General features: G+C 30.1%; 4 protein-coding genes across 4 annotated transcripts; 1 reads left to right on the forward strand and 3 right to left on the reverse strand.

Annotated features, from left to right (window-relative positions):
* Positions 1–2,828: 2,828 nt before the first annotated feature.
* On the reverse strand, positions 2,829–4,059 carry LOC137830550 (uncharacterized). The gene is made up of 3 exons (XM_068637973.2): positions 3,918–4,059; positions 3,211–3,408; positions 2,829–3,123 (listed from the first exon to the last, which is right to left on the reverse strand). Exons 2-3 carry the CDS (start codon positions 3,388–3,390, stop codon positions 3,028–3,030), a joined length of 276 nt encoding a protein of 91 aa, XP_068494074.1. The 5' UTR covers positions 3,391–3,408; positions 3,918–4,059; the 3' UTR covers positions 2,829–3,027.
* Positions 4,060–5,247: 1,188 nt separating this feature from the next.
* On the forward strand, positions 5,248–10,066 carry LOC137830552 (threonine-tRNA ligase 2). The gene is made up of 6 exons (XM_068637975.2): positions 5,248–5,403; positions 8,634–8,676; positions 8,773–8,864; positions 8,943–9,035; positions 9,714–9,788; positions 9,904–10,066. The coding sequence occupies exons 1-5, from the start codon at positions 5,326–5,328 to the stop codon at positions 9,750–9,752; spliced, it is 345 nt and encodes a 114-aa protein (XP_068494076.1). The 5' UTR covers positions 5,248–5,325; the 3' UTR covers positions 9,753–9,788; positions 9,904–10,066.
* Positions 10,067–11,123: 1,057 nt separating this feature from the next.
* LOC137830551 (calcium-transporting ATPase 4, plasma membrane-type) lies at positions 11,124–20,378 on the reverse strand. The gene is made up of 7 exons (XM_068637974.1): positions 19,976–20,378; positions 16,130–16,184; positions 14,081–16,020; positions 13,839–13,997; positions 13,065–13,236; positions 12,682–12,980; positions 11,124–11,718 (listed from the first exon to the last, which is right to left on the reverse strand). Exons 1-7 carry the CDS (start codon positions 20,150–20,152, stop codon positions 11,413–11,415), a joined length of 3,108 nt encoding a protein of 1,035 aa, XP_068494075.1. The 5' UTR covers positions 20,153–20,378; the 3' UTR covers positions 11,124–11,412.
* A 3,272-nt stretch (positions 20,379–23,650) lies between these two features.
* Positions 23,651–25,190, reverse strand: LOC137828358 (zeatin O-xylosyltransferase). Its single transcript, XM_068634888.2, has one exon. It carries the CDS (start codon positions 25,126–25,128, stop codon positions 23,764–23,766), a length of 1,365 nt encoding a protein of 454 aa, XP_068490989.1. The 5' UTR covers positions 25,129–25,190; the 3' UTR covers positions 23,651–23,763.
* Positions 25,191–26,406: the final 1,216 nt, after the last annotated feature.

Genomic DNA, 26,406 nt, shown 5'->3' on the forward strand with positions numbered 1-26,406 from the left:
TTAAACTAGTTATCATATGGATTCTGTTATCATTTGTTTTTAATAATCAATTAGATTCCAATTATCATTAATTTATTTCAAAACATATCAACAAAATACACATTTAAATTATTTATCAATTATATTTAATTCGTCAGTTACATTAAAGAAATTCTGGTAACTTTAAAAAATATTTTAACAATCAAAAGTTCAAATTTTTAATGTAAATTTATATAATATTTATTAATAATTTATGTGTTATAACATCAACATATTATATTTCTGAAAATATTTTAAATTAAATATATTTAAATACTCTGTTTTTTTATAGAATAAAAACAATATTTTTAAAAAATAAAAAGAATAAAATGTTAAGAAATTAAAACTAAAACCAAAACAAGCTGATCTTATAAAATTTAAAATACATTTATATCTTTAATTTTAATATCAATTCATTATTTTATTTTATTTTTTATTTTACTAATATATATAGATAGTAAGATAAATACTATTAGTATAATTTGTATTGCTTTTATACGTTATGACATTCATTTCAGATCTTTATATTGAGTATATATTTTAATTTAATATATTATATTAATTATTAAATTTTAAAGATTACTTTTCAATGGATAAATATACGACGATAAATTAAAGATTTGAATATATTCTAATTTTCATAAGATCAGTTTGTTTTAGATTTGATTTCTTGATTTCATATCCTTTCAATTTTCAAAAATATTATTTTTACCTAATGAAAAGATACACCATTTAAATAAATATTCATTTTAAAAATCTAAAATATTTTTCAAAAATATAATTTGTTATTATTATATCATACATATTAACGAATGTTATGTAAATCTAGATCAAAAGTTGTTATTTTGCATTGAATATAACTGAATAATTAAATGCAATCAATAAATAATTTATGGATATGTATAATATATTTTGAAATAAATCCATAATAATTAAAATCTTAACTGATGATATAAACAGATAATAATAGAAACTGGTATGATAAACAGAACAAGAAAATCAGAAAGAAAATATTTGAAAATGAAATTATGATCTTGTAATCTTTTACTCTTGTAAACATTTGTTATAAATATATGGGGTGAGGTGAGGAGAGGAGAGAGTTGAGGAAGTGAGAAAAGAATCAAGTGCAAAAGAAAGTGTGATTTGTTATCAAGCAGTGAAGATGAATAAAGAATGTGGTGAGAAAGGAAGAGGGAAAGGAGGAGCATGGAATGTAAACAAGAAAAGAAAAGCAGAATGGGAAGATGCAGAGATGGATCCAGAAATTCGTCATTTGATTGAAACAATATGGGAAGTTGATAGAAACCCCAATCTAATAGGAGAGATAACTCTGCATAACAACAAATCAAGAACAGGATTACCTCCAAGAATACCTCCCAGGAAGTTACAAAGAGTTTACAAAGTTGAACATCTCATGTCAACTACAGTAAATTTATCTCATTAGTTTTTTTTTCTTTTTTACAAACATCAGATCATTTTCTGATTACCTTCTTTGTATTATTTGATGTATCTTTTCTAAGAATTCAACATTGTCAGGGACAATTTTTTTGTATATCTTTTCTATGAATTCAACATTATCAGGGACAATTTTTTTGTATATCTTTTCTATGAAATCAACATTATCAGGGACAAATTTTGTTCAAGTATTATGAGGAGTGTCCACTGCAGTTTGATGATCGATATAATCAGTTTAACAACCTTTTATTTCTGTCAAACCAAAATAAGTACTTGTTTTTCTATAAAATTATTTTCTACTCATGTATTATAATTATAACCTATCATAATCATAGAAGCCACTAAACAACATGCAAGAAAAAGAAAAAAAATCAAGTTTGACATCATTTGACCCAGTTCACCACTGTTCTTATATACGTTATATATCTGCATAATGCTGAACATTTTTATTAATTTCGATAAATAGTTTTTAACTAAGTAGAATGATATGGGAAATTCCAACATGCTTATCATTATATATCTATCAATAATTGGCTCTATAAATTTATTGATGGCTATATCTTCACATTCGTCGTATGCTGCTTTAGTTGAGTACATTTATACTAACTCTGCTAACATTTTTATTTGCTCCTTTTGGACTTTTCCTTGAGGGGGGAGGGTTGGGGTTGCTCTCTGTAACTTCTGATTTTCAGGCTTAGAAACCTGAAGCTCCAGTGTTTAACTGACGTCAACAAAAATTCTAATTTTTTTCCATCCAGCAAGTGATTTCTGCATTCCTGGCATTAGTTCCGGATGTTTCTAATATGCCGTTTTGATGCCTGAGGTATTAGACTATTATTACATATCATAATAAAATTGAGTATTGTTTTAGAAGGATCATATCCCAAGATTCTAAGTTGTACTTTCTTGTCGTTGAAAATATTTTGAAGATTCAACCATTTTGTATGAGTTCTCTATTGTAGAATAAGTTAGTTAAAATAGTTAGAAAATGAACGAGTTAGGAGGTAGTTTTGAGGTCTTAAAAGGGGAAGAAAAATAGAAGAAAAATAGGAGGTAGTTTTTTTGTAAAAGAGAAAACCCTTGGAAAAGAGTGTTTTCCTAGTATTTTCTTATTTTCATTCTATTCAATCAATTCTTTCATTTTTTTTTCTAATTTCAATTTTTAGTTCCTAACATTCTGATCCATAATAAAGTTAACATAATTTTATATGCTCTTAACTGCTTAATTTTCATGTGTCTCAGCCTGATTAGGGAGTTAGTTGTTGCCAAGTTGTTTTAATTGGCGAACTATGATTTAAATTTATTCTTTGGTTTACTTATTCAAAACAATTTCGCTAGTTGTTCAAGCAAATGAGTAGTAGTTGAATAATTGTTCATCCCAGATCAATAGTAAGACCTTACATACAATACATGTCTTCTAAAGTCAATAATAATAGTGTATAATACAAATATTTGCTCTAAACACAAAGTAAATGAAAACGGGCTTTTATTTAGTCATTAAACAGAGACAAACAATTAATTTCTAAAAAGGAAGAAATGTGTATCATTGCAAAGTTAACCTTGCAAAGTTGTCTGAAGAGGCAGAGAACTCTCAACTTCTTTGGCAGTGTCAGTGTTCCTTTCTGCAACAGCCTTGGACATACCAAACATCTGAAATAAACCAAAAACGCAAACTATGTAGATTACAATGTGGTGCACACAATTGTCCAGATAAGAAAGCTTAGGCTCTACACAAACCTTCTGAACTGTTTTCTTGAAGCAACTTTTATGTTCATCCATAGAAGCATGAATAAACTCGTCAATGTGATCTTTCACGTCCTCCAAAAAAGTGGCTTCTTCACTCTTCTTCTTTCGACATGAAGTAACACTTGCAGCTAATGAAGACGGTTTTTCAGTGTTCCCTTTTGTAGTATCCATGAGATATATGTCTGACAACTGCAAAAAATAAATTATTTCAACAATCAATTATATAAAATCCAATATCAGGATTACTTTTCAGATAATTTAAGATTATCAATTTCATTTGAATGTAGAAAAATCAACTTCATAAGAAAAATAGCGTGAATGGAGCTAAAAAAATAAAAAATAAACTGTTGAAAAAATAAACTACAAATGATTAGATTTCAGAAATTAACTATTATTCTTAACACAGTTGATTTTAAAAATAATTTCATTCAAACATACTTCAATACTCAAATTATCCGAAGCAGTAAGAGAATCAAGTAAGAACTTAGTTCCCAAAACACTCTGCTACAACAGTTAACCTAATTGTTAAAACGCATCAATTATATGCTCCGAGAAATCATTTTCGATACAAGAAGCAGGTGAAATTATATTGATTGCAACGTAAAACGTTATCAAAGCAATAGTTAAAGAAGAAAATTGAAGAAAAAAAGAGCGAATGAATGAAAACGCTGACAAGTAGAAAAGCTGAGGGAGAAAACCTTCTTGGCGGAGCGCAGTTTTAGGCTTGCGTTGTTGCGTGCAGAGAAAGAATGAAGAATGAAGAATGAAAGATAATTTACAGTAGGAGACTGAGAGAAGATGAAATAGGAGAAAACGGTGGGCTCGAAGGATCTAGAATGATCTAAAACTATGATAGAACATTGTTTTAACGGTTAAATTAAAAATCATTTTTACTTGGAATTCTTTTTTCCAAAATATACATTTTCCTTTTTAAATTACCTAAATAAACTATTTCCAAAATCAATGTTCTGTGGCGTAAAACCCAAAGTTAAGAATGGTAAAAGCACCAACACAATAACGCTTTCGTATTGCACCACACCAAATCAAATTCAAATAAGTAATTGAATCGTTATCACACCAATTGATGCTTATTGAACTGATTCAGTTGTTTGCAAATGCATCCTATAGATACATGGATCACGCAACCACACAAATTTTAAACCCATTTTTTTTTATTTCTTATTTTATGCATATAACTCTCGCGGAAATAAAAATAATATTTTCCTTAATACAATACACCATAATCATATCTTCATGCTTCCCTTTGATTCTTATCATGTTTTATAAATATTTATTCTAATAACATTTCCTTATAAAATGTATCAATGGTATCGAATGAGTCAGTCTCGACCTAGATGATTGACCGTCCGAGCCAAAAAACACTTCGAGGTATGCAACAAATAACGGTAACAATAGTTATAGTAACGTTGAATGAGTCGTAATTTGTATCTCGAAATTTACGAAAATATCTCTGACAAACCAGTTAAAATTGTGTACATCCCTAATAATAAATGATTACGATGCATGTCAGATAATTACTTATGTACGACGGTCAAGACCCATAAACCAATGTTATAAATAAAGCACTCTCTGAAGAAGTAAGGTACATTTTTACCATTCACTATAACACACTCTTAACAAGAATAATTACTTAGCCTCAAAGTGTTTTTTCAGGTTACTCCGACTGTAAACATTTAAGAAAAAAATCTTGAAAGAAGCAAACTAAAAATTACCTACACATAAGCAATTATACGATCAATCATAAACTATTTTGCTTGGTAGATACATAATACTTTTAAAAGGTTTTGTAAAACAAAGTACGTTGAAATATATTTCTTCTAAATTATAATTAATAAGGAGACGCTCTAATACACTATGATATGCTCAAATGAATCTTGAAATACATGCACTGATAAGAAAAATAAAATAAAAAAATATAACAGACAAAGAAAAAGAGAAAAAAAAAGTTTGATTAAAATTGAAAGGATCCAACGGTGTAAAAAAAATTCCATGGTGGTCACGTGTATTAGTCTCCCACCCTATTAAGCTAAACCTATTTGTTATTTGTGCATTTGGTTTGGTTGCAGTTGAGAGGAATACACAACAATGGCGGAGAGCGCGAAAATGGTGGTGGACCTTCAACTCACCTTAAAGCCTTTCTATCAGAGAGCCTCAGAAGCAGAGGTCACTCACTCTTCATTTTCTTCTCTTATCGCTCTCTTTCATTCCTTCTTCCTTTCAAAACCTACCATTCCTCTAACTATTTCCGATTCTAAATCCGTTACTTCACTCCTTCGCATTTTCGTTTCCTATTCAACCAAATCCAAACTCCGATTCCTAGCTATGAACAATCCAATTGTTTAATAAATTTCGGAAAAAATCCGGTGAATTAAAAATACTGTAGCAGAGTATGAAGTGGAGTGAAACTCCGTTTTGCTTACTGAAACGTTGAAATTTTGATTAGTTTAGTTGATTCGCTGTTTTCTTCTTGAAGCATGAAATATTTATTAGTTTAGTTTTTTTTCTTTCTTTCTTAACGTCAATTAGTTGATTCGCAGAGTATGAAGTGGAGTGAAACTCCGTTTTGCTTACTGAATCGTGGAAATTTTGATTAGTTTAGTTGATTCGCTGTTTTCTTCTTGAAGCGTGAAATATTTATTAGTTTAGTTTTTTTCTTTCTTTCTTAACGTCAATTTAGTGATTGCTAATTTTACCTGACATTTTATCTCGTGATTTCTATTTTTTAGTGTGATAGGATGGTAGAAAGTTATTGTTGTATTTACTTTGTAGGACAGAAATGTGGAAATGTTGAAAGTAGAGTGCAGTTTTCATATTTGTACCTCTCTTGTGACATTTTGAAAGGCATTTTCCATTATCAAGCAACAAGATGTGAATTAGCATTTTGTTGGTTCCTTATATTCCTTATATTTTGCTTTTGCTCCTAGTATAGCCTTAGATTAGTACCATTTTGAATCCCTCTAGTGCGTGGTTTCTTTATATAGTGGATCGATTGTGATTGTAATTCCCTGTAAATTTCCATTTGCTGTAGCTAGTTGAGACATACCACATGACTTTAGGGTTTAGGCTTTAAGGTTGACTAGTTCGTTAGTTGAATGTAAGATCTATCTAACAGATGTATAAATAGCATTTGTAGCCACGTTTAGAAAGAACTCATATAATCAATTCAAGATTCACTCCGAAACTGTATATATATTATTCACCCCTTTGTTTTTGTGTGTTTGGTTTCTCCCTTGGCTAACCCTGCATTACAAATTTGCATCTCCTGAATTTACCTGTAAATTCTGGAGCTGTACCATTTGTGTGTAGCTTATTTTCAAAAACAGTCATATCTTAGCTTATTGAGAGAGCAGTACAATAAGGATGATTGTGGGTTCATTGTATGTCTCACTACTGAAAAACACTAGTGCAGTAGAGCGGGTTTTCTCTTTTGGTTCCATAGCTAAAGAAAACTTTTAGCTTGTGTTTTGGATTAATGGAAATAAATGCACTGAAATGACAACATCCCTGCCATTTTCAAGGTTCAAATTTTGATATGGTCCAACTCAATCCATATACCCTTCAGTATTCCATTGTATTTTGCAACAGAGAGGGCGCCTTGTTTGACACTAAAGATCTTGCTTTCTAATTAAACTCTAAACATGTAGAAATGTCTTGTCACATGGAATAAGTATTTCTAAGATATTCCCAAATTTCATGGGCACAAGAGTAGAACATATAATTTCTAGTGATTTTTTTAGTCAAGAATCCCTATAGCCATGTAATAATCCACAAGTCATCATTGTCCCAAGTTCTTATTGAATTGAATTAATGAAACAATACATAAGCATTCATATATAGAGAACTTTATCCTTAAAGTAATGATTACAAAGAGATCTCTAGTATCTTACAACTGGACACTTAATGTTACAATATCTTCTTGTAACTTAACAACAAAATATTCTCTCAAGTTCCATTAGGATTGCTCTCCTTCACTTTAAAGAGTACAATAACGACTTTTCTTTTAGTTTTAAAAAATTATGATTTAACTAATAATTATTATATTTTGCATGTCCCTCTTTCTGGCTTATTCAATAACTATTCTGATCTCCCAAACACATTTTTCTAGCCACATAGATAGGCAACTAATTTATTTTCTTTATTGTTATATTTGGAAAATGATTTTATCACTTTTTAAATGATATTCTTATCTAAACCAAGTCAAGCCTTTCAGGAGATGTTAGTTTCATTATCCTCAAAGTATTTTAGTTTCCAGAACATATTTTTACTACCTTAGTTGCTGCAAAATGTTGTCATTAGCATGTGACGAATGAAGATAACACATGATTGAAGTTTACATAGTTTGGATAAGGGTAATATATGAATAAAAAACAATAAGTTATTCTGTTCCATTCCTTAGACAAACGAAGAAATAATTTTTTTTTCTACTCATAATATATCCAAACAATAGGACTGAGGTTTATTTCTATTGTTTCACCTACTTCATTCCATTCATCCCTTTCCAACAATACAGACATATCCTTAGTTTCGTATTTTTAATTATTTTCAGTTGATTGGTAATTGGTACCACTTTCTATTTTGATTATTTTAGTAGTTTGCATCCACTTCATGTAGGAGGTAAAGGCTGTGACAATAGCTTGAAACAGAATTTGGAATATCCCTGGAATGATTTCCATGAGTGAAAAATATAAGTTTATCTATGTCGAAAACTGCACTATATAGCTCCTTTATAAGTCATCATTTTTCTAGGAAATTGATTATTTATAGTGCTCTCATGTAAATTCAGTTTTATGATAATAACTTACCACGAGTGCATAATTAAAAATATTGTTATAATTGACCCCCTTTCCTGCATGTTATGCACCAATATTCCTTTTATTTGGAATAGAGACAAGGTTGAACTGTTTTGTAAGTAATTCTATTGCTAAATCAATTACCTAGATTATATGGAAGTGAACTGCGTATGGCTTGAGGTTAGAGTGTATTTGACTCTGAAAAATAGATATGCAAAGGACTTCCCCCAAACATTATTTTTTCTTTGCTTTCCATATCTTGGGCAGATATGAAATCGAGCTTCCACTATATTCTGACCATAAACTTGCTGATATACCAATTGCATGAAATTTTGGCAGTGGTAAGGCTTGTGAGACACTGCTGTTCTATAATGAAAATAAAAGGATTTTGAGAATAAATTCCCTTGTCAGAATTGGAAGAACTTGAGAGAGCATTAACTTGTGTTTTTATTTTTTGTTTGACGTTTTAATTACAAAATTTTCATCTTATTTTCAACCAAATACAGCACAAAAATAGTTTTTTTCAGTGTCTCCTGTACAAAATTTTTAAAAGAAGTATTTCTTACAAGTTACAACTCTCTTATCAGCATATCTATATTGTAGGAGCGCTTATCAAGACTAGAAGCTACCTTGAATAATAAAAAAGGTACGTGCTAAGGTACTCAGCACAACCATTGGTATTTTCAGATTGACTGTCCTTGAGATTGTGGACCTAAATTGCTTGTATATGAAACTTGCTCAGATGCTGGTAACGAGGAAAGCATGAAAGTGATTAATGATCTTCAGTCAAAGCTGAAAGCTGCAAATGCTGAAATTAGTTCGGAAAAAGAGAAGGTTGTCCTCATATATGGCTTGTTTATTTACATTACATTTTTTAAATAGCTAAGTATCATACCTAATTTTAATTTGCAGATTCAAACACTTACCGAAGAAAATGGAAAACTTCAATACCGAATAATTCATCTCGTGAGATCACTCAAGGAAGCTAATTTAAAGTTAGAGAAAGTGAGTATAGCTGATGTTTCTTTCAATGCTTTGATTAATTAATAAATGTGCATTATTTCAGTGACTGTGGCTTTAGAAGTTTGTGTCATGCAATTATTTGGATTATATCTTTCTTAGAGAAATGAGGCAACTGATTTTCTTTTTCTTTGTTACACTTTCGAGAAATATATGGTTTAAGATATTTTGCATCTTTTAAGATTTAGCTTTGCTTGAATTCCAAATTAGTCATTATATCTATTTATAAAAAAAAAGAATTAAGTTAATATGGATTGAAAATTTAATATAGGAATCATGTTTAAAAAATAGCTTAGTAAAATTAGCCTAGCAGCCAAAGTTAGTTTTATGTGCTACTGTCTTTTCTTCTTCTTCTTCTTCTTCTTGAAGTCAGAAAAACAAGTAGTTTAATAATGTGAAGAGTTCTTATATACGCAACCAGCTTGGTTTCAAAACCAGTTGTAAGTTTTAAATTTCGGCAAAAAGAGTGTTAAACTATGTTTGAGTTTGAAAGTCCATCTGGCCGGTGAGAATGTTTGATTGCTCCTCCAATGGTTATCCAACATGCCTTAATGAAATTTGTTCTACTTAGTATAATATACCTTATTACTGGGTGAAAATTATGTAATGCTGTTGTTTGGAATCTGGCTCATGGCTTCGTACTATTTCTTTTCCTGATTTCAGACTACAGCGCATGAGCAGCTACAGAGCATAAAATTGTAGAGTTTATGAGCTGAGACTGACAGTTGCTTTTTCTTGGTATTTTGTTTTATTGTTGATATTGGATGCTAAATGTATTTAAGCTTTATTGGTTTTACAACTTTATAAATTAGATTTTTGTTTAGCTCATACATTTGGCATTATTGCTCCACAGCCACAGAAAATGAACCAGGATTGAACATTCCGTATCAGAGATGGTGAAATGAGGATGACTTGTCCATGTAATAATCCGACTCCTTTAGGCTATTCTATTTGTCAAATTAATTCTAGGTATTGGCATTATCCTACATTTTAATCTATTTATATTTTTTTGAATTCTTTTATGTTTCATGTTATTCTGAAGTTTTATCGTGCTTAATTTCCATCTTTAATCAATTTAATATTTAATGCAGTGTAAAAAAAAAGATAAAACAGGAAATTGCATAACTAATTTAATAGAATCAATTTTTTTTAGTATTTATACATTTTTAAAAAAAATGAAGGAGTATAAATAAATAGTATTGCGTTTTTATTTATTAACTGTTAAAGCTTACCCTGGTTTAAGTAACAATCCCAAATTGAATTTTGTTGTGATATATTGATAGTTTGAAGTACTGAACTCAACTTTTTTTTATCAATTATACAAGTTTGAAACTCCTGGTTGGTAACCTTGAGATTTGCAGTGGTAATGGAAGCGGATTTTGCGTCAAATTTTGACTATAATAATTGTTGAACTTTACACAAAACATAAGATAGGAGTTAGACCTAGTTTTATTTTTAAGACTAAGATCTTGAAATGAAACAGACTATTTTTAGAGGAGTTTATTTAGGCCTGAGACTAAATTCACTCAGAATAAGATGATGGAACAACATTTGAGAACTTTTATTCACGCCAAATATACTTGAAATGTGAAATTTCTACCCCATCCCTTATCTATTACGAAGTGGACAAGAGGGAAAGGTTCTATTTTTTCCTTCTTAAAATTATATAATTTTACATTATAACTATTTTAATATTAATATTAAATGTGTCAAATTTATTTATTTCTATAAGAGAAAAATAAATAAAAAAATTATAATTTGTGAATGATATGCACAATCTGCATCACAAAACGAATCATTGTAGAAAAAACACCATTTTTTCATTTTTTTTGAAAATACCTTGATGTTTCCAGTAAAGATAATTTTTTTAAAAATAAATTCAAATCAATCATTTTTTCAATGTTTTTCACAACTAAAATCTCAATCCAACCTAAAAAAAGATTCAATTAGTTCAATCAACAAAAGTACAAATTATTTCCAAAAAACATTCTGAATTTTATTCAAAAAATTCAGTCTTATCATTGAATTGGTTTACATAAACTAAATAATAAGGAAATTACGAAAAGAAAAACATACCACAAAACATCAAAATAGTGTTTAATAATAGGAAAATTGACATAATGGATTTGGTTTAAGTTCATTGGATTTGTAAATCATAAATCCAATATCCAAACCAAACACCATCGAATTATTGATTTAATTCGAGTAGAGTCCCATTAGAGTAAATTTTTTTTTGAGAAAGTTTCTTAAAAATTAGAAGTGAGACAAGATTTGTAGCACGGCACACAAAGGCCAAAATTTGAGGCAGATTTACAGAAAAGAAGATGATAGAAGGGTAAAGATATGATACTCTTGGCGTATTTTATGCGAGCTGAGGACCAGAAGGCAGTGGTTCATAACCATCATGGTGGTCTGTAGAATCTGTTTTTTCAACTGGGATGCACTTAAGAATAGCAGCTATAGGCATGCTAACTGCTCCAATTACCACGCTGAGTACCCAGAATTCCCAGCTTAGAGGCACTGTGCTTGCAAATGTTCCCAGAAACTCAACTATCACTACCTGAAATACCACCGTGGACAAAATAACCCCAAAAAATACCCAGCTCTCAAAAATCCCCTTCAATATGTTTATCTTCTCAATATCTCGGCTGTTTATCTCATTGAAAACCTAGCAAAGGGAAAAACCAAACAAAATAAGCACAATACACTGGAAATCTTCATCATTTTATAAATATCATCTTCAATGGTTTACAATACTATTTAAGGCCAAATTTTGAGGCAATATCAAAGGTATTAAAATGCTAAACTGAGTTTTATAGCCGTACACGGTTAGCAATGAAAAATCACCATTCATATGAATTTTAAGTTTGTTATTAAAATGTTTTTGTCCCTCTTAAATGTTCAATTTTTTTTATCTCTAATAAATCTTCGTAACTTTTTCATTTATAATAAATTTATTATTGTTTTGGTTTTCAAAAAACCCTAATTTTCAGTGTTTAAAGAGCCATGCAAACAATTTTAAGGAAATAAAAAGAAACATTTTAAATTTGTTAAGAAAGCCAACTACCTTAGCAGTGATTGAATTAAATGATTTTTAGTGTCAAATAATGTATTATTTATAATAAATTTTCGTTTGATTATCTGTACACTCGATAAAGTTTAATCATATAAATACCTAATTGAGTTCGTGAATGATTGAGACTAGATAACATTTCCCTGAATATTTTTTTTATGAAAATTAGTATTTTAATATTACACCATCTAAGTCATATGCTGATAAAAAAATCTAAGTCATTTTTTTAATAGGACTTTTAACAGTATTCTTTACAATAGTTAAAAGTGTCACTATCTAAAAAAACTTAAATACAAGAAAATATATTAACTAAGAACACATTTGTATAAAATTTTAATTCATGCACCATTGTCATTGTTTCAATCTTTTCGCAATCAAATTGAGTATTTATTTCATATATTTGTTAATTTTTCTACACTAATTGTATCAAAGTTTACTAAATCGTTCAATAATGTTAACTTTTTTCTTCCACTTTTAATTTTCAAAAAGATTAGTCATATATTCGTCAATTACATTCATCATATAATTGGTGTTAGTGAGGATGCATCGGTAGTTTACCTGGCAAAATACAAAGGAGTTGAATATCAAAGTGTTGAGCACTATAGTTGAATCTGAACCATTAATTCTCAGTAGTCTCTTCCCGTCAAAAGTGAGAACCGCAAGCACAGTTAGTTGATATATACTTTGACCAAAAATATTCCTCCACATGGATTTGGTAATAAAATCTGTCGTCCTTCTAACAGGGAGTCTTTGCATAAGTCCATCATTGGGAGGTTCAGTGGCCAAGGCCAATGCACCCAGAGTGTCCATAATCAAGTTTACCCAAAGCAACTGAACAGCTGTGAGGGGAGCAGATCCTGAAAAATAAGGAAAAAAACTTAATCTTCTGTTCTTTGAAACAGATTTAAGAACACCAGTGGAAACAAAAATTCATGACAAACCTGTGATACATGCAGAAACAAAGTTAATAATCAGAGCAACAATATTGACTGTTAACTGAAACTGCACAAATTTTTGAATGTTTATGTATATGGCCCGTCCCCATCTTGCAACATTGACAATAGTACTGAAGTTATCATCCAATATAATGACATCTGCATTTTCTTTGGCAACCTGTAAAAGGATAATTTAAAAAAGAAAACATTATTTAATTTTGATAACAGCAAACCGGCAATAAAAAGGACAGGGATTTTGAAAATAGTTGTTTGTCCCTATAATTACAAAAGCTTTTCCTTAAAGTCCTTGTCCCTGAACTTGAAAAATCTTTATTTAGCCTTACACATACCATTTTGAGTCCCTTTAAATCTTCGATGTAAGGAGTAATAAGATTAAAAATGGTATATGCAGAGACTAAGAAAGGATTAAAATGGTATCTTTAGGAATTTAAAAGGAAAAGGTTTTTTAGCTATAAGGATTAGATGACTAATTAAACCTTGAGAATAAATAGATACTAGTAAAATGGGAGATTATGTCCGAAAGGCATCAATGTTCACGAACTTAAGAGAGAAACTATCGCAAGGTTTTCTAAAAATTGAAGTTTTCTTTTCTCTACAGTATAGACTTAACTCCTTCCTGAATATAAATGATAACAGACTTATTTAAGGATTCAGTGAGGCTCCACCACTCTAAACAAAAGAGTTAAAGGAGGGGCAAGAGGGAAAGTAAAAATGTAGCCAAAACTGAAGACAATAGTTTGTCTTAAACAAGATACAAACCTCAGTTCCAGCAATGCCCATAGCAAGCCCAATGTCTGACTCATGTAGTGCAGGAGCATCGTTGGTTCCATCACCAGTAACAGCTACAACCTCACCAAACATATTCCTCAAACGGGTTACTAAGGTATGCTTGTCAAGAGGTAAGGATCGCGCCATAACCTGAAACCAATGTTAAGAAACTTAGAAAGATGGGCTTCACAAATGAGTGATGAAAATCACAGAATTTACAATGAGATCAAGACCTGAATTCTTGGTATAATACTCTCCATTTGCTCCGGAGACAAGTCACGAAATTGGGATCCTTCTATAGCTACACCACCTTCCGTAAGTATGCCACATTCTTTAGCTATAGCTTTCGCTGTATTTATGTTATCACCGGTAACCATGCGGACAGTTATTCCAGCAGCTAAGCAAGTTTTAACAGCTTCCTTAACCCCAGGGCGCACAGGATCCTTGATTCCCACAATGGCTATCAGAGTATAACCATCTTCAGGGATGCTGGTTTCCCCTAGGGTTTCATTTACATCTTTGACAGCTAAACAAAGAGTTCTCAAAGCTTCATTGGCAAAGCCATTAATAATGTCAGAGACATTCTTTGCATCCTCATCAGAAAAATCAACAACTGTTCCATTAGGATCAATAACTTTGTTACATAATTTTAACACTATTTCCGAAGCACCTTTGCAGAAAGCTTGGACACCTCCATCGGGAAGACCTACTAGCACAGACATCCTCTTCCGGACTGAATTGAAAGGCTCAACCTTAAGTATCTTATATGTTGCACGCTGCGCATCAAAATCGCCACCTGAAAGCAAGCCAAATTCCAATAATGCTGATTCTGTTGGTGTTCCTAATATTGTTGTATTTCCATCATTGTCCTTAACTACTTCAGAAGAAGTATTTTGAAATATAGCTCGCAAAAGGATGTTTAAAACCTCTTCAGGTATCTCTGTCTTCAGTTTGTCAACGCTCTCGTAACCTTTAATCTCCATGCTCTTTCCAGATATCCAAACTTTATTAACCACCATATGGTTAGTGGTCAATGTCCCTGTTTTATCTGTGCAGATGCAAGTCGCCGAACCCATAGTTTCACAGGCAGAAAGATGTCTCACAAGTGCCTTATCCTTCATCAACTTTTTCATTGCAAAAGCAAGACTGAGTGTCACAGCTAACGGCAATCCTTCGGGAATTGCAACAACTATTATTGTTACCGCAATAGCAAAGTAGTCCAACAGCTTCAATGCATCATTTGAGGACCAACTAGCAAAATCACCATTAACTGCTTTTTCAACCACAAACCTTATTGTCAACACCAGAAATGTCAACACAGAAAAAGCCAAACCAATTTTACCAATAACTGTAGCAACTCCATTTAATTTCACCTGTAGTGGAGTCTCATCCTCTCCTCCCTCACTTAGAGTTTCCATCAACTTTCCCCATTCAGTCCTCATGCCAACAGTCGTAACTATCATCTTCCCCTGACCATCTTGAACTTTGGTTCCCGAAAGAAGGAAAGGTCTTTTTTCATCTACATTTACTGGTTCGCTCTCACCTGTCAAACTTGACTCATCAATTACCAAAGAATATCCTGATATATAAATGCCATCAGCAGGAACTTGATCACCAGTTGACAAATGAACAATATCTCCCACAATCAAATCATAAATTGAGACCTTCTGTCTTTTTCTGTCCCTTGTGACCTGAACAGAGATCTTTTTCTTTTCCTTGTCCAAATCCCTGAACTGCAGGGATTGCTGATAGTCACTGATAGCAGTAACAGTGACTACCAAGAATATACTAAGTATGATTCCTACACCATCATAAACACCTTTTGGCCATCCTTCAGTGGGAAGCCCAATGGCTATAGAAACTAATGCACAGACCATGAGAATGATAAGTGTTAAGTCATGCAGTGCTTCCCAAACAAACATCAGGAAGTTTTTAGAAGGTTTCTCAGTATAACGGTTGACTCCATAAATCTCTTGCCTAGTATCTATACTGTCTCTACCAACACCATCAGTGACTGAGGCGCCAAGTTTCTCTATAATCCCTTCAACTTGACCAATTCTTTTATAGGTCTTGTAATCATGGCCTCGAACCAGTGAGGCAATATCATCTGGTTCAATGCCAAAACCAGCTTGTCTCGTCTTTTCTGACACCTTGTGTTCAGCTGGAGCAATAGCTGGATAAGAAAACCAGATGAACTTATAAGAAAGAGACCACACGTTAAGAAAAAGTGGTTAATTCTTAAGCAATCATGTGAAATTTAATTATAAAATAGAGCACCTTACCTTCCATAAATTGCATTGCTGCCCTTTCAACATGGACAATGGCCCGAAACGTTCCCTGATGGAGTTAATGAACAAAATATTGTCAAACTAGATAACAAATTAATAAAGTATATCGAAAAGAAGATTTATTATTTGGGGAACAAGGGTCATGCGTTAGCATTTAGCACTTAGAATGACATGTCCTTCAAATAAAAAATGCAATATCCTGTATCTTATCTCGTTTACAGAATAGGTATTCCATACAATCCTTGCTAAATTGAACTTATGTTATGATCAACAATTAAAATACTGTAGAAAATTAAAGTTAGAATTATTCTAGGGGTAAGGTTTGTTTCAAATGAGAATTATAATATTTGCTTTACATAATGTGAAGATTTCTAGCAGCTCTCATTGTCTGCGTAACAGATCTCCTTGATCGTCCTGCTTCTCCTACAATACATCACTCTAGAACAGAGCATGTGCTATAAATTTAAACTACTTAGCCCGATGTGATGACGGATGAATGGTACCGATTCATGAATATCAAAATTATACCCCAATTTCAGCATTCACAGTCCTTGACACGTACGATATTTACTTCTTTTCCCGTTTCTGTTTCGTTTTCAAATATAGGGATGAAATGCAAGATTTAAGTCATTTGACTTTTCTAAGATAAGTTCCCACACATAATAGAAGGTAAACATGGAATCTTAACAACATTCTTTCTAACAAATAAAGAACAGAGAAAATAATAGAAGAATGGTGATAAAGGAAATGTTGTTAGAGTTCATTCTACATGAGACATCATTAATTTATTAAAATTCCTAGTGTTCTAATTTTCTGATGAATTCTTCATTTATTTTCTAATAATGTGATCCATCATCTTAGAATTGTTAAACTCCATCGTATCAAGTTCACGTGCACCAACGAGAGTGATAGATCAACGGGGTGGGCAGTGGACAGACACACTTGTTGCTTAATAAACACTCCCTTCAAAATCTAAAATATTAATATTTTATTTTTATATTTTATTTTTTAACTTTAAGTACCCATACATATTATTATATTATTAAACTGAACTGTTAAACCATCGTTTTTCATAAACCAATAGATGCAAAATTTAGTTGAAGCACTCAACAAAGCCAATGTGTATGTTGGGATGCGAACAAAGTAGAGAATGAAAAAGGGCATGGCCCAGAAAAAAGACATAAAGAACTACTTTCTTTTACTTAATTAAAAAACAAAATAAAATGCTAAGATATCTTTTCAAACCTTTTCTCTTTTATTTTCTTTTAACCTTATCAATTAACTATACCCAAAAAAAAGTTCGATCGCATCAACTATATCACCAAAGTAAAAGCTTGTCGTGGAAATTTCCAGGAAACTTCGTTGCTAAAAAATGTTAAAGGTCGCAAAAAAAAAAACTAGCGGTGCGCGACACACTAAAGACGACAAGCATAATTTCACATTCTTTATTGCGCGTCAACCTTGACAGTCACGTTTGTTGCCGTCCATTCCCAACTTTGTCCAATTAAAATATAAGAAAACCCAACAATTGTCTTTTGGATTACCACACCAACGAATGTGATAACGACACGTTAGTAGCTGGGCAATGACCAAGTCCATTGATGTATATAATGATTCTTTAACCACAGTACATGATAAGTGTACATTATTAAACGATCTTAATATAGTAATATGACACTGTTATGGTAAAAAAAAAAACAAGTTATCTTTTTAGAACTTGAAGTATAAACAAACTAAAAATCTGGAGTAAAAAAAACAAAGTATTTTTCTTTGACTTTGTAACTTCTCATATGGCTCAATTCTATTTATAACTTTTAGTATGAAAAAATTAATAAATAGGAAAGTACAATTTATTAACAAAACATACAAAATCATAGAAAGAATACTACAAACTACTAAGAAATAAATAAATCACACACAGAAGTAAATCCCAATTTTTGCAAAAAATATTTTCGTGTTTCATACTCAATTATATACTTTCTTCCATATTTACTTACAAAAGAATATTTACTTCCATTATTCATAAGTAATATTGTACAGAAACTCTGCACAATTTTCACAGAAAAGGACTGAAAATCCGCAAGAAAGATATGGGTGGCCCACTCGGAATATTGACCACATAAACATTAGGTAGTGACATTTTGACACCCATCACCAATACAAAGATACTTATTTTATAATCCAAATAATAATATTTATTTTATTTTTTATTTTAAAATTCTAATATACGTTATTACATTATTAAAGTGGGTTGTAAAGTCAATGTAATGTTTTGAAATAGTATCACATAAATATTTTCCTTATTACTATTATATATAAATATGTAAATGTATAACTGCCACTATATTTATACTTGAAAGTTACACAGTGCATTAAATATATTTTTTTATTTACAAATAATCAAATAAAGAATTAAAATATTAAAAACAAAAGATAAAAAAACTTTATTAAATTTTTATTCCCATATTAAATACAGTTACATTAAGAATTTTCAGTATGCCTTAACTTAAAGGCAATTTCTTCTTCTCATTTGAATATGCGTATGTATAATAAGTTAGATTTATATTGCTAAATAGATTAATAATAATAAGAAAAAGAAAAAGGTTCTTTGACCATTTAAAGACTAAAATTAATATTATTTTAATAATTTTTTCTATCATTAAAATATAAATTTATTTTTTATTATATTTTTTTTCTAAAGCTATCACATAGTGGTATACAACTCGGTATACTTTCCCTAATAATAATAATAATAATAATAGTGATAATAATAATAATAAGTTATTAGCATTAAAGTCAATCATCCTTCAAGTTTTCTCTGTTTGCAAAAATATGCATATGAAAAGCCATTTATTCAACAAAATTTTGAAAAACGGTCAGAATCCGACCGCAATATTGTCAGAGATTTCAGACTTTTCAGCTACCCCATTTTTGCAGCCACAATAGCCGTGTAAATTTCCATTGCATAAAAAATGGCCAAAATCCGACCGAAATATTGTCAGAGATTTCAGACTTTCCAGCAACCCCATTTTTGGGGCACAATAACCGTGTAAATTTCCATTGCATAAAAAATGGCCTACGAAAACGTAACGATTACAATTCCTATTTAAAACACAGTACAATTTAGATCAAATGAGGATTTTAAATTGTGATTTTGTTCATCGTTAACAAAATGAGACCTATCAACAAAATCACGGTTGCAGAGTCATTTCAAGCATTAAATGAACTTTTTTAACTTTTTCAAAACTATGAAATTAGAAAAGGTATGATTCCATATGATGTTTTGAGAAACAAAGATTTTCGGAAATAAGTTTTGTCAAATTCTTCACAAAATCATTCTCCAAAAGGAAATCCACTATATAATAAATTAATTTTACTGATAAAACATTACAGATTTGTATTTGTGTTTTTCATTTCTTCAACTTCTAAAAATCCTTTCAAATGTATTATTATATGAAATATGAAATATGAATATAAATATTATGAATATTTTCACCAAACAAAATGCCTAAAATCACAGTTCTAAGATTTACCATGATTTCATAAATCATATTCCTAATTTTAACAATAGTAGTAGCAATAAGAAATTCCCGGTGCTACAACTCGCTCTCTGGTTTTAATTTCAAACACTATTGTAAGTTCCAACAGGCACCGCTAGATTCGCCGATGACTCAGTTTCGTTTCAAATTATTTTGACTCACGTCTATAGTGTTGAATCGGTTTCGTCTTTTAGAGTCTCTACACGACGTATTACTATTCATGACCTAATTTTTTGAGCAGCTTGCGGTTAGGTGAAAGCACAGACGCAGAAGTGAGGAAAAACGAGAAGAGAGAAGAAACCTGCAATTTGCGGAGCTTGTCCTCTGCGTGCTTGCGTTTGACGAGATCGGCAACCCAACGGAAGCGTCGGCGAGGGTTTTTGACGAGCCACACGGCGGATCTCCATTTGGAGAGGGATTCGATGGAGCGATCCTTGTGACTCAATTCGAAATCCTTGAGATTCATGAGATTCGACATGGTGCTGTTGCTCCTCCCAACGAATCACTCTGCATTTATTATTCTAAGCAGGGGTGGGTTTTGAGGATAAGCGCCAGTGGGATATTTTTTTTTTTATTTCTTCGCATTTACGGGATTCAATTCCGCGATAAATAAAAAAATTTAAATCCAAAAGCTTCTTTCACAGTACTCTGTACTTTTCTAACAGTATTATTTATTTTCTGAAACACTTTGAAGAAAGGAAAATATCTTTTCAGAATTTTTGTTAGAGTTCTTTTATGTGATGAATTTAAAAAAAATATATATATATATATAATAAAAGATAATTTTATAATTAAATAATATAAAAAAATATTAAATATTAAAATAATAATATTAAAAGTTATAATATAATTATATATAAAAAGTTAGATTGTAAATGTATGTTATCTTCAAAGAAATGAGCCACCAATTTTGTATTTCACATAGTTTTTCACAATCTACTAATTCAACTTAGTTTTATGATCATTGTTTCCAAATTATATATATATATATATATATATATATATAATTTGTTAAAATGGAATAGTTCTTATTAAGATTTTTAATTAAATGTTTATGAAACTTATATAAATGTTTAATTAAATGGTTAGAATTATTTCAAAATTTATATAGTAATGTCGGATAATGAGAGAATTTCTTTCTTTTATGTTTTTAAAATTTTGAATTTTAATTTTTCTATTTTTTTTCAAATTTTGTTCAAGAGTGGATTCTAGATCCTGGTTTAAATATAATTAGATATACATTTCACTATTTATTAGATTTGATATTTGTGGAACTCGTTCTTATAAATAGTTATTATTTTCGTTAGTAGTGTTATTTTGAAGTGTATGAAAATTTGAGCTGGCAAGAAAAAATCTGTAAGAAGATCAATTATTTAAGATCTTACATAAAAGATAAGTGACTATTATTCCTTGTCATGAAGATGAAGTTTCTCCATCTTCAAGTGGTGTGGTGTTATTCTTCTATTCCTATTATTTTTATATTTTTTTTTTCTTTCTTAGTTGTTTCTATCTCATTATCTTTCACCATTTACCTGTTTTCTTTCATGTATTGTGTTTCAACTTTTGCTTCTTTATTTCTTACTCATCTTTTGGAAGTAAAGTTCATAATTTTTTTTGTAAATTTTGTGTATTAGATTTGTGTTCAGTTGCAAGCTTCATACAATTCTTGTTATGGTATGTCTTTTAAAATAACACATAAAAATCAATAATCATCACTTTTTCAAGATAAATTGAATTAAAAAAATTATCAAATGAGTTGACAAGTGAGACCATTACCAATGGTGGATAGTCTAAAAGTGTAAGGACAAAATGTGTTGGGTTTGATTATTTTGTTGGAGTAGGTAAAGGTTTACATTCTAACAAAGTGACAAGTGCTTCAAGAAAACAAGTTGGAGGTGACTTCATGGTTAGACGAAATTAATATTTGTGGTGGTTGTTCATGAGTTATTTGTGGGATTGGTTAACATGTTTTTTTATGGATAAGCTTTTATGGAAGAAGCAAATGGTTCAATGAAGTTTTGTTGAACCAAAATAGCATGCATTTTCATTTGTGAGAATCTAAATTCATTCAAACAAGTGAATTTATCAATCTCGTACTTTGTCGAAATCATTCATAAAACATTTCACATTCATCAAACTAGTTTATTGTGAAATAAATATAACAAAATTTTGAGGTGTCAGCTTAGCTGAGATGTCAAGTTGCATAGTGATGTCTCACACGAAAACTTTATAAAAAAAAAAATATATAACAAAATTCAGCATAAAAACAACTAAAAATAAATAAATGAAGAACAAGAATGAATAATCATACTTAGAAATAACATAATTTGATTAAACATTTATGTTTATACTTATAACAAAGTGTTTTTCTCATTATAACATTTTTTTTATTATTAAACTCATAACTCTCAAATATTTTTACCTATTATTATATATTCTAATTTATACAACCTAACTAATATGACTAGCTTATGTGAAATGCATTTGAACAAACAGAAAAAACATATTAATAATTTTTCTATTTCTAAGTGAAGCATCACATGTTTGGGTTAGTCTCACTCAATGTTAATCATTAGAAACTAATTGATATTATTTATCACATCATTAATGTATATCTTTTGTCAATAATTTTGAAGAAGTCACACCATCTAAAAATATAAATAAGATCTCACTAAACTAATCTTTATAAATTATAAATTAAAAAATAATTAATTATGTATTTAAGTATAATTGATTATGTTATAAATAGTTTATTAGTATTTATAAAATAATTGATTAAATAATTTTTTAATGTAATTAATTATATAATTAATGTTTTATTGATATTTAAATTTTTATTATTATAAAACAAACAAATAAATTTCAATGTTTTATGAAGTAATTTATTTTAATTTATTATTTTAAAGTATAATTTTGTTATTTTTTCAAATTTTATAATTTTTGTATTTTATTTTAATTTTAATTTATATACTAAATAACTAATGTATGAAGGAAATAATTATCACTATCAATCAAATCACCACTTCGCATTCTCTTTAATTGTAACAATCCCTTTCAGATTTCTTTTCCATTCCTATAATTTACACTTAATCCAAAAAAAAAAAACATAAATGAGGGTATGCTCTCTCAATTGTGGAACATACTTTTATTTATGAGTTGTAACATCCACGAATTAGAAAATAAAATTATATGATATATTTATAGTAGAAAAAAAAGTGCTTATTTTAAAAAAATTAAACCATTAAATGTAGAACTAAAATTTTAGAAAAATAAAAATTAAGCATTCAGAAAGTTATAGAGGTGAAAAATGAATTTAAGTAAAATATTTTTAAAAACAATAATTACAAGAAAAGTGGTTTCAAATATTCTTTAATCCAAACCAAATATTACCTCATCCTCAAATTTTTTTTACTATTATGAGATTTTTTTTTTCACTTTTATCAAAATGGGGTTGTTTTAAAAAATATATATAAATTCAGACACGACTTGGCACGACTTGCTCTTTGTATTTTTTTTTTACAGCAACTCCACTTTGATAAAAAAAAAAAAATGCCTCATGATAGTAAAAACACCCCACCCATGATAGAATGAAAAAGTAAGAGAGTTTATTTATGATTAAAAAAAATAATGTTTCTATAATTATATAATCAATTTACCAAATTATTAATGAAAATATTCATAATTATATTATTATAAATTAAAGAGTGATGATATTTTGACACTATACGCCACTTTACACCTACAATAAAATATTAATATTTATAATAAAAAAATAAAAATAAAATTCTTTAATAAAAATATAAATAAAATGTAAAATATTAAAACAATTTTCAAAATTAAAAAATTAAAATATTAATATTTAATTGTAGGTGTAAAGTGGAGTATGGTGTCAAAATATCATCACTCTTTAATTTATAATAATATAATTATGTAAAAAAACCATTTTCCTAAGTTAAATACTTTTATAGAAGACACATATTCAACAGAAGCTTTATTACTGGATAATGTGATAGGAAACTTTCCATCAACCACATGATGACAACTAACTTCTGTCATATTCTGCTATAAGAGTCAAGCTAAATGCTATGACTATCTAGAGATGTGTGCAATGAAAGAAGCCATCTCCATGCGAGAAACTCCACCTTCATCCATGGACCTATGGATCTCATCTTTAAGCTTCACTGCTCTCTTTCTGATCTCATCACCTTCCTTTGTTTCCATCAACCTTCTCACAGCATTCTCAATAACTGAAGCACTCACCAACGATTTTCTCTGTTCCCAATCCTTCACAATCAAACCAACCTTCAGAACATCTGTCACCAAAACTGCATTTCTTGGCTGGTCAGAGTGCATGGCCCATGTAGCCATTGGCACCCCCCTGGTTAAGCTCTCCAAGCACGAGTTCCATCCACAATGGCTCATGAACCCCCCTGTTGAACTGTGGCTCAGAATTTCCATTTGGGGTGCCCAATCCCTCACAACCAGCCCCATTCCTTCCACTCTCTCCTCAAAACCCTCTGGAAGTTCATACCTTTTTGCTTCACTTCCGTCAAAGATATCACCTTTATCAGCATCTCTCAGCACCCAGATGAACTTCTGCTTGCTCTGTTCCAACCCAGTTGCTAGCTCTTGGATTTGTTCATCTCTCAAAGCTGTGGTGGTCCCGAAGGATACATATATCACTGAACTTGGCTCTTGTTTATCAAGCCACTCCATGCATGGGTGACTAAATCCTATCGAATCTTTCTTCTCAACGGCTAAAGGGGTGAATGGCCCCAGTGCCCAAACCTCCTTGCCGCCATTGAAACGCTCCAGCAACTCAACGTAAGGACCCTCAATCACCCTGCTGGTGTTGTAAATATCGCCATTGTTGAATTTGCGGAATTCATTCTGTGCAGTAAGAAAATCCGTGAACTGGGCTGAGATGCATCCTTGGAGAGAAGGAATATCTGGGAAATGGAAATCTGCAAGAGGGGGCTTTCCCATTTGTTCCCAAAAATCACCGGCGGTATTAAGGGCAGAGAAGACTTGAAAACAGTATCTTTCAACATTTGAGAAGTTTGCAGCATCTTGTGCCACGGATGCCATGAGGGAGTCATTGATGAGTACGACCCTTTTGGCTTGTGACGAAAGGGATTGAAGCAGTTTCCCCACAGGCTCCCGAAGGTGTGCAGAGGCCTCAAAGGAAGGAATGAGATGAGATGGGAAATCGTCTTCTGGATTGGGAGGAGGAGAAACATAGGGTGGAACTTCAAAGGCATGGAAATGGATGTTTGAAGTAGCGTTGTGGTATCGAAGTTTTGCTTGGCGAATGTGTGTGACAGTGCCAACATAATGCACTGCTATGTTTTGTGCCGCGATTAGGTGGGATAGCTGCAGAAACGGGTTAAGGTGACCTTGTACAGGGAAAGGTAGCAAAAGCACCACCACTTTGGTTTCATCATTCAAAGCCATTGCTGAATTTGGGTAGCAAGCTTCAACTTTGCCAATGGCTTCTTATGCTTAAGTTGGTAGAACTGAAGAATTATATATATAGGAAAAAATATATCTTGTTTAAAAGCTCTAATGTGGAAAGTTTGGATGATGTATAGAGTGTAGCAAAAGTCAAATTACTAAATATAACGTGTAAAAAAAAGTATTAAGTATTAAATGCAAGTATAAATAATGTATTATAAAGGATAAAGTATTGAATACAAAGTATAAAGTATTAAATAGAGAGCATCAAATATAAAGAAATGAAATAAAACATAAAAGTAAAATAGAAAAAAATACTTATTTTTCAAAGTCAGTTCCCTTAAATGAATAAAGAACATTTAATCACTATCAGATTATTATTGTTAAAATAAGTAATATTATTATTGTTATTCTTAATAATATTAATAACATTAATAACACTCATAAAAATATAGAAAATATTAATTAAAATATTAGTAATATTAAATATATAAATAATTTTTATATTATTAATTATATTAATATTGATAATCTTACTAATAATAATTATATAACAACAAAGCTAATGATTAAAACTTCTTTAGACATTTTGAAAGGACCTGACTTCGAATCCAATTAAAATAAAATAATATTTTTAAATAATAATTAAAATTTTAAAAATAAAGTATATTGATATTATTAATATTATTATTATTTATGAATATTAGTTAAGATTTTATAATTTTTCATATATATTATAATAATATTTTTAATATTAGGTATATACTTATTATAATAATAGTTGGTAGGTAATAGAAATTCGTGGATAATAGTTGGTAGGTAACAAAGATCTGTGTGTAATAGTTAGTAGATAATAGAGATCTGTGGATAAAAGTTTGTAGGTAATAAGATCCGTGAGAAATAATTAGTAAGTGATGTTAAATTTACCTACGAATTCATATCTGTGAATAATATATGTAAGTAATGTTGTTTGTAGGTAATATTCATAGGTAATGCTGAATTTACCTACAAATTCAAATTCGTGGATAAAAATCCGTAAATAATTCTAATTTAACAATTCATTCATAAATATGAAGTTTTTTTTATATTTTAATATTGAGAGTGTCAAATAAATTTTTTTCTTTAAAATTAATTTTCTATGAGTTTCTCTAAGAACTTTTATAAATGTCATAACTATTCAATTTTGTATATATTGACACACCACACTTTTAACTGAGTAGAGTTTTCGTGATGAAAAATTATATTTTAACTTTTTTTTTAGATAAAAGAATATATTTA

Source organism: Phaseolus vulgaris, chromosome 7, assembly GCF_051622355.1.
Source record: "Phaseolus vulgaris cultivar YP4 chromosome 7, ASM5162235v1, whole genome shotgun sequence".
In the NCBI taxonomy this organism is placed as follows: Eukaryota; Viridiplantae; Streptophyta; class Magnoliopsida; order Fabales; family Fabaceae; genus Phaseolus; species Phaseolus vulgaris.